Source organism: Oncorhynchus kisutch, linkage group LG10 (assembly GCF_002021735.2).
Source record: "Oncorhynchus kisutch isolate 150728-3 linkage group LG10, Okis_V2, whole genome shotgun sequence".
In the NCBI taxonomy this organism is placed as follows: domain Eukaryota; kingdom Metazoa; phylum Chordata; class Actinopteri; order Salmoniformes; family Salmonidae; genus Oncorhynchus; species Oncorhynchus kisutch.
Genome location: NC_034183.2, coordinates 39,642,021 through 39,657,628, shown reverse-complemented (window position 1 = coordinate 39,657,628; position 15,608 = coordinate 39,642,021). Strand labels below are relative to the sequence as shown.

Sequence of the window (15,608 nt, the reverse complement as noted above, 5' to 3'; positions counted from 1 at the left end):
CTGCTCTTGGTCTCTGACCATCATTTTGGCTGCATACAGACCGCTTACCACATGCACATAAAACAGTTAGGGACTTCTCCTTAGTATCTGGGTCATTCAGGTGGGTGTCTAGGGTATAGGGTCATGGACCATACCATTAAAATAGGATCATAAATAAATAATTAGATATAATTTATTTAAAAAATGTAGTTCCCCATGATAGGACAATAACAAATCAAATGTATCATCTATTTTAAAACTGTTCCAGCATGATAGGACAATAAATAAACAAGACATATAATTCATTATAAAAGTATCTCCATCATCTGAACAACATTGAAGCCCTCTCATACCCCGGCCCACAGCAATACATTGGCTCTGGGATATGCAACCATTTCATTACTCACTCACTCAACTTACAAACATAACAAATCAAAATAAACACACACCACACCATCCACACATACTGTGCTTTCTGTTTACTTAATTTTTATCTTCACTATGTTGAATTAGTGCTTGTGTGTTCAATTAGTTATATGTGAAGATATATAGAAAAGCTATATTTGTTATTGTATTATTCCAATCCATAACCGGGCTAGAATTGTGTTTATTTTCCTCATCTATGAGAACTTTGTCATTTTTAAAATAACCATGGAGTAGTCTTTGTGTCTCTGAACAACTGGTTATCTATATATAGTTTATCAACGACGAGAGCTACTCGTTTCGCTTTTAATCAAGACCCTACTATTTAATAAACTATATTCAATGGATAGGACAAACATCCATGCCTCCTGCTGAAGAACCCTTAGCCCTACATTGCTTGCCTTACGCTCATGGAACGAGAAATGCAATTTATGACCATCATGCGTAGAAATATTGTTGTTGAAAAAACAGATTGGGTTTAAATCCAATTTTACGGAAAACAACCAAATTTATGAGAAATATTCACTGCCCGTGAGTTTGTGATGATGAACGTACATGGCTCGTATGCAATGCAATATCATCTGCTATATCTGGAGAAGTGCAAATATGATCTGCAAGATGGTTCCATGATGTTTATAAAGCGTTACTTTTGCGAGCAGTAGGCTATAACGCGGAGTATTATTATTCTGGATCTTTATCCAGCTCCTGTGAAAAGTTTGGATGTGCGTAAAACCCTCCATAGTTTAAGTTGCCATGTCTGTATTATACACAATTACGGTACATGTGACTGTAGCCTATCTAAAACAAGTGATTTTGTTTTTATGAGAATGTGATTGGAATTATTCACTGTCTTTTTAGGCCTTATCAATAGCCTAGTGAATTTAATCTTGCTTATTGACTGCGATTGAGATGTCCATGTGCAGATCGCAATTTACAGTAAGCCCAGCTCCTACATCAGTATGCACGCTATAGCCTATGTTTAACAATGTACGTTCATATTGAAGCAATGCAACTAGAACAATGTGGACTGCAAACATGTTCTAAGTATTTAGCAAATATGGGGCAGGCTATTTAACAAACTTAATCAAAAACCCAGGCCTTTGGCACTTCCGCCAGCTACTGCACCCATAATTCTGGTTGTGAAAATAGCAAAAATATTTCTGACACACCCCCGGTGACATTTACCATTGCGTTAGAATATAGCCCATAGCCTCAAAACAAGGTGAAAACGTTAATTTTGATATGATGGATGATCAGTCCATCCATAGCTATGTCTATGAATTTGAGAGTGGTCACGTTTCTCCAGACCAATCCCTCAGGTTTTTACGAAACAGGGGCGATAAGAATGCTTTGATATCGTTTCAAGTGCTGACTGCCAATTTATGAAGTGCAAAGTCAGGCATGGGATGCATACACATGCTCATAGGAACCCAGACACGTGGGCCTGCACGCACGCTAGAGCCGGGCGATATGGACCAAAATCCATATCACGATAAATGTAGTGATTTATCACGATACATTGAACCACACACTTATAACATTAATGTGCACCACAGTTATTTTGTTTATATTACCCTTAAAACTAATATGACTACTTTGAATGTAGTAGCTATCGATTGTCTCATTAACGTATGCACACACACACACACACCCACTGAGAATGCACCTGTAGCACTCTCTCCATGCAGGTGTGAAGCAGAGAGCTGTCTGACTCTATGTTCTAATCCTCTCCTTAATAAACATCTCTCCTTGACATTAAAGCTCGGATGAGGTCTCCTCACTGTGGCCTGGACACATGAGGAGAGGAGAGGAGGAGGAGGAGAGGAGAAATGTTTTCCTGTACTGCCTTTGTTAAAATGGACAGATATTTCGCCATGGTTTGTTTACTGTTAAAATATACGCTTTTATGCACTGTGCATATATTTGACCCTTCTTCAGCAAACATCCTTCTGTTTAGAAGTGTCTAAAAGCATCTTTTATGACTATGAAAACATCTGACTGGTTCTCAGGCCAAGGACACACAAACAGACGTCTCATTCATGCTGCGTGTCTGTGCTCTCCATCTGCCCACCGGCTGACTCCCCTGGCTCCGGTTCTGGCCCTCCCACAGCAGGCTCTGAGGAGTGGGGCTGGGACTGAGGCTGGGACTGAGGCTGGGGTTGGGACTTCTCTACTTCTCCGTGGCAGGCAAACACTAATCAGATCACTGGGAATGGGAGAGAGGCTAGTTCCAGGCTACACTCGTAGAAAAAAAGTGGTCCAAAAGGGTTCTTTGGCCATCTCTATAGGATTGCAGCTACAGTAGAACCTGTTTTGGTTCCAGGTAGAACTATTTTGGGTTCCATGTAGAACCCTCTGTGGAAAGGTTTTTACATGTAATTAAAAAGGTTTCTACCTGGAACCAAAAGGGATCTACCTGGAACCAAAAGGGATCTACCTGGAACCAAAAAGGGTTCTTCAAAAGGGTTTGTGAGAGGAAAATGACTTATTTACCTGATTTATTTGATTATGAATGGTTAACAATTCATACTTAACTAATCGTAAGACATTTCTGTCCTACTAGTGTGTGTTTTTATGGTCTCCACTCTAGTTCCCTGCAGCTAATCTGGGCATATGGTCACCAGAAATGGCTTGAGCTGACAAATGAGTTAAAGACTGCATTACATAGACAAGAATGTGTGTTACTAGGGATAGTTTAGCAGTAGATTAATCCCTCATTGTCTCAAAATCATCCTTGCATCTGGGAAACTAAATCAGGGTGGAGTTAAGACAACAACCTCGTGCAGATAACGACCGGATGAACCCAGAGTGGCTTATGATGCCCCAATCTGCATGGGATGAGTGGAACCAATCACGACTAAGCATTTTTAGTGTCAGCTATATATAGTACTCTGCATTTGTGTAAAGGTTAGGTTACTCGGTCCAACACTCAAGGGTGTGGGGTCGACCAGCCTCATTATTGCAATAATTAATCGATATTGAATAAAGATGATTGTTTGAAGATATGACAAAGTCTCTCTCACTTGATCAGAACATTCCACAACAGGTTCTCCTATGGGGACAGCTGAAGAACTGTTTAAGGTTCTAGATTGCAACTTTTTTTTCTAAGAGTGTATATCCGGATAGAGTGAAAAACGTCCTCCCCTCCCTCATTACCTCTGACCAAGGATGGTAGCTACTGTACATGAGCAAAATGTTGGAGACTTATAGATAGAGTATCCACCATATTTGCGCCAGCTACCCAGTCCTGGTCAGTGTTACTTTTTATCTTCCAGACCAAAGGGCAAAAGAGGAGACTAGAGTTGAAAATTAGCCGGCAGGATTAATCTGGCATATTTACAGAAATGCTGATTAAATGTAATAAAGTAGCCTAAAGTAAAATCCTGGTTAAGACATGGCTTCATTGTTGAAAATACATTATGCAAAGAAACAGTAATGACAGGGAGGAGGCTAATCGGGTGCTCGGAGTTCTGACTGGGAAGTTTCAGTTGGATGACCCTCCAAGTCGTAATTCCAAGTGGGAAACTCAGAGACAATCCTGTTACCCAAATTGCCGAGTTGTGACGTTTCACCACTGACCTTTCACCTTCTTAACCAAAATATGACCACAAATCTGTTTTTGACAACTACACACTTATCAATATGGATAATGTGGAGCTAGTTTGACCTTTTGTCAATGTTAAGCACACTAGCTAACTTTACTAGTGTTATAGCCGATTTATGCTTGATCCAGCAATGCTGTATGGAATTGTACGCAATTGCGGAGCCTCCGGAGTCTTGCGGAGGTCAAATCTAGCTCTGTACCGCATCGCTGTGCGCCTCCCAAATTTTGTAACAATGCAGAGGGCTCCGTATAGCGCCATATAGCTCTGCATTAACATGATTGGTTGACGGGACTAAAACACAAACTCACTTCTTTGACAACTTCCTTCACAACAGCTCTACGAAGCGCAAGAAGTATGAATGCCCTGACTTCTGCAGAAGCCACATCGCAGTAAATGTGGCAAATGCAGAGCTCTCGGATTTACCATAAATTTACTTTAAGGCCATTGGTTATAGGTCTTGTAGTTGAAGAAGCTGACAATGCGCCATCAGTGCATTAAACTGTAAACTTTAATGATGAGACTCTGCATAACTCATGAGGGGATATAAAATAAATAAGGGGAGAGGCAATGGCGACACCTCCACACACTACATCATGGCGGCTCTGACTGATCTTCTACCAAGAAGCCATCGCTCTAATACAGGAGCCAATTAGAATACCGGTATGGTTGCATGTCACAATAAAAGTCCTATACACATATAAACATCACATTCCAGTCCCACATTAGCAATATGGAACTGGAATTGAAAAGCACTTGAACACAATTCGATCTTAGGATTTCCCATTTCTCAGTTTCCTACTTTCCATGAGCGCATGAATGCCCCAAAAGACCTCAGCTGGGTCATAGTTAAGTTGCGTTCCCCTGCTCAGACGTTGCATGCATCAACCAATGGTTGCGTGACACGTCATTGACTGTGCAGTCGCCAGTCGGGCACCAAATTGATATAACATAGGATGAGGTTAGCTGATACGCAAAATACCTATCCAGGTATTGTACGATTTGGCATGTGTCAGCAACGTCTAAGCAGGAGAACACGACTTTACGCTCATGTGTACTATTCTCCAATCAGGGCTTGGAACAGAGCAAGGCCCTTTTTAAAGGAGGCTGCTGATTGGAGGTCATCAACTGGATGGAAGTAGGCATGTGGTAGCCCTTCTAAAGAATCACATGAAATGTATATTACTCTAAGCAGGACTTTACAGTCATTAGAAACTCATATTCTTCCAAACACAGTCACATCTTATTATCAGATCTCAGTTACATGCATAGAATAAACCACAGAGATAATTTAAATGAAATACAGTATAGTATTTGGAGTAGCCTAGAACCCGGTGTGTCTGTTCTGTGAATTACATTATGAACACTGAAGACAGTATGTTCTATGGGAGACTCCGGCCACGGTTTTACTTACTTTACATTATGAACACTGAAGACAGTATGTTCTATGGGAGACTCCGGTCCTGGTTTTACTGGCTAGTTTCAATTTCACAAATGAGAAATGGAGCCTTTTGGTGAGTTCCAGACCGACTAGGTAAGGCTCCTGCGCAGCCAGTTGGTCCTCCCTCACCTGGGACGACTTTAGAGATTCTTATTTTTCTGCCGTCAAAAGACTATACACTATCCACCATTACTGCAGTAACATAGCAGTCAACCTAAAGCACGTAAAAAAAGGTGCTTTAGCCCTATGTCATTTCTATTTGCTTGATGAACATTTCATTTTAAACGATATTCCACAGTGTTTGTCTATACTGTGGTTTGTTGTTTAATAAAATACTACGTTGATTCTACAGATGTACAGCAGCTATTGGTAGATCATATGTCCAGCATATTGTTTTTGGGAGATCGTTCTCCAAATACAATCCCAATCCATTCCCAACTCAAGCGCCATGCCGTTGTTTTGCTCCCGTACTCCTACTTTCACCCCCATTGTGATTCTGGGGTTTACGCTTTACTGGAGTTGGTGCGGAGTGAGCAGGATCTATGGACAGAAATGCACATCTATCAGCGCTTTTATGGATTGTAATTCTTCTACCTTCGTGGATTTCCAAAATATGAATTGATGTCGTCGTTTAAAGTCGAGGAATTTCGTCTTGAAATTAAGGCCAGGTATATAGCTACGAAGTTGTGAAATAGTTCCCTTGAAGTTTTTCCTCAGGGCTGCGAAGCGAATTTCCATTTTCCTATTCGACTACTACACCAGCCATCATATGGCGAGGCGAGTAGGGGGAGAAGGATCCGTGATTTTAACACGAATTCCATCCACGGTTTGGAATAAGAGCTCGAGACTCCACTGGTGTAACTTCATGGCTGTTTTTTGGAGCTCTGTGGCAGTATTGTCGCTTCTATGTTGTGGATTTTGTGGCGCTGAAACGGAGTTTTCGATCTTGGAGGAGGCACAAGTTTTAGCCGTACAAATGAAAAAACTGTCCTCGCAGGAGCTTGGAGTCTTCACCATGCAGGTAACCCCAATTTTCTGTTTCGATTTCTGTCAACATTCAACATAACAAAAAATGTTTTAATTCGACTATATATATATATATATATATATATATATATATATATATATATATATATATATATATATATATATATATATATATATATATATAAATAAAATTAATAAAAAAGTATGTGGTCCTCATTGCGCATTGTATCATGAATCGGTTCATTTGCAATCTACAATCGGCGATTTTTTTTTTGCATTATCTTTAGTTGCTACACTATTGTAACTTTGTTGTCAGAAATGTAATTAATGTACCGTCAAAACTATATCTATTACAGCCGCGTTCTTTCGTAGCTGTCGGTATATTTGCCTTTTGAATGGCTCAGTAGCAACCATTCTGAAAGGCTTTTCTCTTTGAAGGATATTGACAGTGTTGCTGTGTAACAACAGGAGCAGCACCTTGAAGTAGTTGGTTTTGGGACACATTATCTGGACCTTTATCGCTTACAGGAAGGATTAATTGAAGGGGTCAGAGGATCGATTCTTCTGATAACGTGGGTTTGCTGGCAGGATTTCAACGTTGGTTAGCCGCATTATCTTCTCAGAACCTTGTTATTGACGTGATATGTTTTTGGCGGCCTATATCATAAAACACTCAAATTGGTGTGTGAATGGAGAGGGGAGGAAGAGGGTTTCTTTGAACTTCAAACACTGGGTTCACATTTCCCCCTCCTGTCACCACGGCTCCTATTCCAATGAATAGTTTGACACTGCTACATATGAATTCATTCGATATGCCGTTAATTTGAAGAAAAACTATATATTTTAGCCGGATTTTTCTTTTTTTTTAAACGAATTGTTCGGCCTATACTTATTTTCTCTTTGCCTGATGGTAGGCTATGATGAGAACACCAGTAATTAGATGGGTTGTTTATTTGATAGATGTGCATTTGAATTATAGATGGGATTGAAATTACTAGGCTACCTTAATTTTGCTTCCACATTTTGTGGACTGTGTAGTTATTGTGTAAATACAAAGTGTATTATACACAATAGCATGCCATTACAGATTGATACTTAATTTTTTATAAACCTTTCTAAATATCCCAGAAAATGAATCTGTGTTATTTGAAATATAACTCCGACTACTTCTGTAATGGGAAACATTGTTTTGTATTGTTAATTTTTGAAGGTAGTGTCTCTTGATCAACAAATGGCTAACCGACTATACTACAGTGGTGGCTGTGAGACATGTGGTGATGCAGGGGGTTACTTCAGAGGCAGGCCCCATAGTTCTGGTCAGTAGGGGGCCCTGCCCAAATTGTGTTTCATCTCCCCACTGCTCTTCATCCTACCACTGAGACCCAGCTTTCAGGCCTGCTCTGATCCCCGGAGCCTCCTTTGTCACGATTTCTCTCTCTCATTCTATCTGTTTTGTTTTGTTCACTCTGTTTCTCTCTCTCTCTTTTTCTCTTTCTCTCTCTTTCTCTTTCACATTGGCCTCACAATATCACATTATCCATTTTATTTTACGTTTGATGTCTTTAAATACTCCTGCCTTTGCTGTGGTGTACTTCTAATGAGTGGACTGAATGAAAGCTCATATTCTGTCTTCTGGTTTGAGGCTGAGGTCTGTTTGTTTCTGATTTATCCCACAAAAACATTTCATGCCAACATGTATTTTCATCGTTTCCCTTAAAATAAAATATGTAAAAAAATGCAACATTCTAGGTTGACTCATATTATTTTACAAGCTGTAAAAAATCTAACTTGGCATTTTAGCTCATTTCTCATTTAATTCAGGTGTTGCTTTGATATAAATCTGTGTTTGGTCAGACCTCTTTGACCACACAGCTAGGTGATGTGAATCCAGTCAAAACAGTAATCTGCCCATGTAAATAAATCCCGAGATGTGGCTATGGGATGGTAGCTCTCTGCGCTGACACCTGTGTGTTGCTGCTTAGTCAGACACGGTCTGGCCCGGGCCTGTTGCTCCAGGTGCGTAGAACGGTCTCTAGCAATGCTACCTGGGATTTTCCATATGCTGTGGTCAGGATGAGGTGCTCCAGCCATGGCGAAGCCAGGGGGAATATCACAGGGGAAAAAAGACAAGATTCACAATATAATCTGATAAACCTGACAACATTTCTGTGCTCATGGTGTGGTTTCTAACAGAGGTTTAGGCCAGTCCATTTTTGCTGCTCTTTAATGAACCAAAAACCTCACTTTGTCCTCTTAACTCCAATGGATGTAATGCAACACCAACTAAACCCCATCCCCAAACCCTGGTCTTGTTTGTAATTTGATGTGTGCCACTGCCCTGTCATGGTCTTTTGAGTCAATGGGTCAAATTGATGCAATCTGTCAGTGAGTTATTCAATTATCAAGGGGAGCCTGGTAGCACAGACAACCCTATGTTCTCAATCGTGTTTGTAACTTAATGCGTAGATAATCAAGTGCTTCTGTGGAGAGGAGCTTTGGTGATGAGTGAGTAGCCCTACCTCTGCAAGCGTTTTTAGGGCATTCAGTGGTAGAAATTGTCATAATTTTGAATGAATAAATGTTGACCCAATTTTTTGCTGGTTTTAAAATCTAAAGTTAAACAAACAGATGTTGTGGTTGATATTTTTATACAATAGTGCAGTGATCACCAACCGGGCGATCGACTGGTCGATCTTCAAGGCATTCCTTGTCAGTCGCCAAACATTTCTGTAGAAAAGCTTGTGCGCCCTTTAAAAAAAAAAACGTTTTTTGTTGTTGCGCCGTTGGCTGTAGGTGCACTTGATTCAGAAGCCCCGCGCGCTGGATAGGCCAAGTGTTCCCATTTTGAACCATTTAATTTGCAAACTCCTGCTACCTGGCTGTGGCTAAATCGGATAGCTCAAATCACCATGCCTACAGCTTCCACTACCCCAGCTCCAGCGAAGTTTAATACTAGCCAACTTGACATATCATAACATTTTAAAAACGATGACCAGAGAGTCTGTCAAAGAATACGGCAATGTGATGCTGTCTTTGAGTGAGTTCATGCTGAAGATTTTATTCAGCACTTGTCAACACGGTTTTTATTCCACACTTTTACTAAACATAAAACACACTTCTCCCTACTTCCACTCACGTTGCAGCTGGAATGAATGAGTAACCAAGTGTATCGATAGGCCTGCGTTTTATGATTAGCAGCTCGGCGTGTCTATTTTAATATTTAAGGAATATTTAACTTCTCTCGTCATAGGAACAACATGAATTTGTGCCTGAGGGGGATGCAGTGTGAATTAAGTTTCGGCATCAGGTGGAGGACAATGTCCCCTCTCTGGTCAGTCTCACAGGAGGAAAGGAGAGAGAGCAGGGACCGTGAGAGCTAGACCCTCTGCTGCTCTCTGCCCCCCCCCCCGCTCAGACTAATGCTGTATTCAAAGCAACTGGGAACTCAGGCATATTTCTAGAACTCCGGCCCGAAGATCACGGACATGATTTGATCCAGTAAAATAAAAAAGCAAATTATTTACATTTGTGTTCAGCTGTGCTTCGCAAGTGCCACACGAACGGGATCTATTTTGTTATCAGTGCTCAAGTTTTGAAATATGATATGGTCTTAGAACAATATTGGCGGGCCAAGCATATAGCCGATATGCTGTGGTAATGTATTAGGCCTAGTGCCCAAACCTCATTCCTACAGAACAGTTTATAATGGATTAATGTTAAAAAAAAAATACGTCATGTTTAAAAATAAATAACAAATCTGAGCAGAACATCTCTGCTTGCTAGGTGATGTTGACTCAGTTAAAGGTTGGTGGCCACTGCGCTAGTGGGTGTATTCTCTCTCAGCTGTTGCGATACAAAGGCAGGTAGCCTAGTGGTTAGAGCATTGGACTAGTAACCGAAAGGTTGCAAGATCGAATCACCGAGCTGACAAGGTTATAAAATCTGTCGTTCTGCCCCTGAGCAAGGCAGTTAGCCCACTGTTCCTAGGCCATCATTGTAAATAAGAATCTGTTCTTAACGGACTTGCCTAGTTAAATAAGGTTAAACAATTAAATCAATAAAAAACACAGACCCAGGCCTACAGTATAGGCTTTAGTTCCAGTTAGGCCTAGCGACCTAAGCAGACCGTAGGGAATGCATTATTAGACACATCCTATCTCTCCTCACTCTCTTCCTCTCTCCCAAAAGACAAACTATAAAAGGCACCGAAATATTCATAATTCCTGATGTTTCTCTGCAGAGCAGCTTCAAAGCTGGCTATGCTCCTCTTGTAATAGGTTAGGTTGCTATTGACCCTTTCGGAGGTACACAACCCAGTGCTAGGCTACAACCCAGTGCTAGGCTACAACCCAGTGCTAGGCTACAACCCAGTGCCAGGCTACAACGCAGTGCTAGGCTACAAGTACACTCAGAAAGATGGCTTCATCTACATCAGTATTGCCTGATCCTGTGGCGGTTACCGACCCTGGCTTTCACATCCATCACTCGTAGCCGTGCTGGGGTAGAGTGGCTGGGTCTCTGTGGTGGGGCCTCCGGCTGTTGCCCCCCCCCCCCACCCCCACCCCCCGGCTACTTTACTCCCTTGCACATGTTTCTCTGACATGGTGAGCTGCTACTCCTTTGTTCCAATGCCTGAACTCCCACTGACCTCGCCTCTTAAAAGCTGTGTTCTGTTTGTTCAAAAGATCTAGAACGTTGTTACTGGGTGATCTTCCTTTTCGGTTTATTGGCTCTCTGTCATTGTACAGAAGTCTTTCTTCATATCCCTTTTTTTTTTAAACGTTTAAGCAGTTGTTTACGATTCCACATTGCATTTGTTCATAGGCAAGGTTTTGGGACCAGGGACCGGTCTTGTTTACTTATTGGAGCAATTTTAATGTGGTTGTAAAAATGTTTGGTTGTCAAGAAGAAACTTATGAAATATCTCAGTTCTGAAACAGTATGCTCCTTCACTTCCAATATTGCAGGAGACTAGCCATGGCAACATTTTCAATACACGTGAGTTGCTTGTGTTTCAGCCTTGCTCCAGGCAGTGAGATACTCAATCCCCTTGTTTCAGCCCCTTTTACCCCCCCCCCATCTCCCCTCACCAAGGCCAGGAATGAATATAATGGTGAACAGCATTGTTCGAGATGAAGGATTGACGGTCCAGTCTCCAGAATACGTCTGTTTTCCAAATGTCACACTATATAGGCCCCTGTGGGCCCTTTTCAAAAAGTAGTGCACTATAAAGGGAATAGGGTGCCATTTTGGGACATTCTCTCATCTGGTCTGGACAAAAGGAGTGAGTTACAGTATGACCACAGAGTTGATCTCCTTTCCTTCCCGCCTGAGTTGACTGGTCCGGGCCAGCTGCTGGGTTTAAATCAGTTGGTACGCTACAGCGTGGTAGACTAGATCATTTATCTGATGGGATTCTCACATACCTTTTTTTGGAAAAGTATATATTTTTTGTGTTCTCATACCAAATCGTCTTTCAATATTTTAAAAGTTAGCTCGCTACCTCTTCTGTTTTTGCTCTTACCCCCCCACCCCCCTCTCTCTCTCCCACCTTCCGGGTATCTCGTACAAACCTTCCCCTGGGGTGCCATGCTGGAGTTAAGAATCAGGAGGGAATGTTCCTCTGCAACTGCCTCACTTAAATGGACCAAAACATTGTGCTATATTTCTGTTTTTCTTTACTCATAGAAAACCCGCTTTGGCCTCCTCACATTCCTGAATTTCCTGACTTTTTCTTTTAATCAGTTCCATCAAAGCTATGTTCCCTTTGAGCGTCAGGTGATCAGTTAGTTAGGCCCAGAAACTGAAATTAAGGTGGCCAGTAGCAAGAAATGGCACAATCCAGTTAGCCTAACACACTCCTCTCAATCTCTCTCTCTCTCTCAGAAAATGAGCTTTATGGTAGGCTGTCTTTGTGTGTGTCTCGGGGGGGGGGGGGGGTGTAGATCCAGCACGCATGACCCAGTATAGCAGGGGCAGAGACCTCTCCATACATACCACCCCTTCACTCGCCACAATGGGCTCGGCTAAAATTAGCCGAACCCCCCCCCCTCCCCCCCAAAAAGAAAGGGGTAAAGAATAAGGGATGGGGGTTGGGGGATGGGTAGGAGCAGCTACACTGTTGAGGGAAGTAGGGAGATCAATGGCTACCCTCCCTCCTCCTGCACCCCCTGTACGTTTGTTAGCTCTTGAGAATCCCTCCCCTCTTCTGTTCTCTTCTCACCCTTCTACAGGAGGCTTTGCATTCCCAATGAGGGGAGAGTTGGAGCCCCTACTGTTAAGTTTGGTTTTCAGTCGCAAGCTTTGGTTCTGTTCTCACGAATTTAAGGAGAATATCGAGAGAGAGCTCAACGTTCATGAAGCACAAAATACTAATGGAGCAATTATTTTCAAACAGATGTAATGCATAGACCTTTTCACAATATTTTAAACTTGTTTTATTGAGTTTTACCTGAAATTGCAGTGACAAGCTGTTACGTTCTAAAATTGCTGACATATGTTAATAGATGTCAAGTCCCTGTTGAGGGGACCTGTGTGGTTCTGTTACCGGTTCAACATTTTCTCTGGTGACGTAGGATGTTAAATGTAAAACCACTTGAAGCTGGGATGTCCCTCCTAGCATTTTATTCGGTCTTCCGACTGTGCATTAACTCCTGGCTGAACCCTAACCCACAGCCACTGACAAAGCACATGCCTGCAGTCCTTACATTGTAACGCAGCCGGAGAGCCGCGGTTTCATCACTAACACATCCAGAGATCCGTTTTTATAGCCATTCATTAAAAAGAATCATCGGTTTTTGAATGGGAAAAACACTTTTGTTTTTGTCATAGATTGATATGAGATCAAAGGCAGGTTCCTAACGATTTCAGGAAGCCGAGCTAGAGCTTTGTGAGACGTTCACAGCGATGGAGGCAGATGTTTTGCTCAAGAGAGACCTTTAGAAAATATGCACATTTTCTCTAACACTAAACATAGAAGTATGTATTTAACAGTTGTAAGAAAGGTGAAATCTTAATTAGTCGTTTAATAAATAAATGTTGTTTTGATATGCTAACATTATTAGCTAGCATGGCTAGCTAGTGTTATTGTCTTGCAAGCTACGTTTAGCTAGGCTAATGCCTGTATGAATGAGAAAATAAACCCTTTAATTGTCTGAACATGCTTGTGAATTGTTGCATTATTCAAGAATGTAATATGGTTTCGTTGCGTTATTCAAGTGTAGAGGAAACTAGAGATCGACCGATTATGATTTTTCAACGCCAAAACCGATACCGATTTATTGGAGGACCAAAAAAAGCTGATACCAATTAATCGGCCGATTTTTAAAAATGTATTTGTAATAATGACAATTACAACAATACTGAATGAACACTTATTTTAACTTAATATAATACACCAATAAAATCAAATAGCCTCAAATAAATAATGAAACATGTTCAATTTGGTTTACATAATGCAAAAACAAAGGTTTGGAGAAGAAAGTAAAAGAGCAATATGTGCCATGTAAAAAAGCTAACGTTAAAGTTCCTTGCTCAGAACATGAGAACATAAGAAAGCTGGTGGTTCCTTTTAACATGAGTCTTCAATATTCCCAGGTAAGAAGTTTTAGGTTGTAGTTATTATAGGACTATTTCTCTCTATACGATTTGTATTTCATATACAATTGACTATTGGATGTACTTATAGGCACTTTAGTATTGCCAGTGTAACAGTATAGCTTCCATCCCTCTCCTCGCCCCTACCTGGGCTCGAACCAGGAACACATCGACAACAGCCACCCTCGAAGCAGCGTTATTTCTTGCTACTGCAGAGCATGGGGAACAACTACTCCAAGTCTCAGAGCGAGTGATGTTTGAAACGCTATTAGCGCACACCCCTCTAACTAGCTAGCCATTTCACATCGGTTACACCAGCCTAATCTCGGGAGTTGATAGGCTTGAAGTCATAAACAGCGCAATGCTTGAAGCACGGCGACGAGCTGCTGGCAAAACACATGAAAGTGCTGTTTGAATGAATGCTTACGAGCTTGCTGGTGCCTACCATCGCTCAGTCAGACTGCTCATCAAATCATTGACTTAATTATAACATAATAACACACAGAAATACGAGCCTTAGGTCATTAATATGGTCGAATCCGGACTCTATCATTTCAAAAACAAAATGTTTATTCTTTCAGTGAAATACGGAACCGTTCTTTATTTTATCTAATGGATGGCATCCCTAAGTTTAAATATTGCTGTTACATTGCACAACCTTCAATGTTATGTCATAATTACGTAAAATTCTGGCAAATTAGTTCGCAATGAGCCAGGCGGCCCCAAACGGTTGCATATACCCTGACTCTGCGTGCAATGATTTTTTTATTTTACCTTTATTTTACTAGGCAAGTCAGTTAAGAACAAATTCTTATTTTCAATGACGGCCTAGGAACAGTGGGTTAACTGTGCAAGAGAAGTGACACAATTTCACCTGGTCAATATTGCCTGCTAACCTTTCTTTTAGCTAAATATGCAGGTTTAAAAATATATACTTATATAGATTTTAAATAGATTTTAACTTCTTGCGTCGAGCAATCCCGTATCCGGGAGCGTAATCATAGCCTCAAGCTCATTACCATAACGCAACGTTAACTATTCATGAAAATCGCAAATGAAATGAAAGAAATATATTCACTCACAAGCTTAGCCTTTTGTTAACAACACTGACATCTCAGATTTTCAAAATATGCTTTTCAACCATGGCTACACAAGCATTTGTGTTAGAGTATTGATAGCTAGCATAGCATTAAGCCTAGCATTCAGCAGGCAACATTTTCACAAAAACAAGAAAAGCATTAAAATAAAATCATTTACCTTTGAAGAACTTCGGATGTTTTCAATGAGGAGACTCTCAGTTAGATAGCAAATGTTCAGTTTTTCCAAAAATATTATTTGTGTAGGAGAAATCGCTCCGTTTTGTTCATCACGTTTGGCTAAGAAAACCCCCCCGAAAATTCAGTCATTACAGCGCCAAACTTTTTTCCAAATTAACTCCATAATATCGACAGAAACATGGCAAACGTTGCAGCTGGAGATTACGCAATAATTTCGACGGAGGACACCAGGCGGGCACCTGGTAAATGTAGTCTCTTATGGTCAATCTTCCAATGATATGCCTACAAATACGTCACAATGCT

The 15,608-nt window shown here is 41.0% G+C and overlaps 1 protein-coding gene across 1 annotated transcript in view; it reads left to right on the top strand.

Annotated features, from left to right (window-relative positions):
- The first annotated feature begins 5,926 nt into the window (after window positions 1-5,926).
- LOC109897220 (VWFA and cache domain-containing protein 1) overlaps window positions 5,927-15,608 on the top strand; it is a 99,429-nt gene continuing 89,747 nt past the window's right edge. The window contains exon 1 of the mRNA XM_031833663.1: window positions 5,927-6,466. Within this exon, the coding sequence (XP_031689523.1) occupies window positions 6,215-6,466 (252 nt within the window). The 5' untranslated portion in view covers window positions 5,927-6,214. The remainder of the gene's footprint in view (window positions 6,467-15,608) is intronic.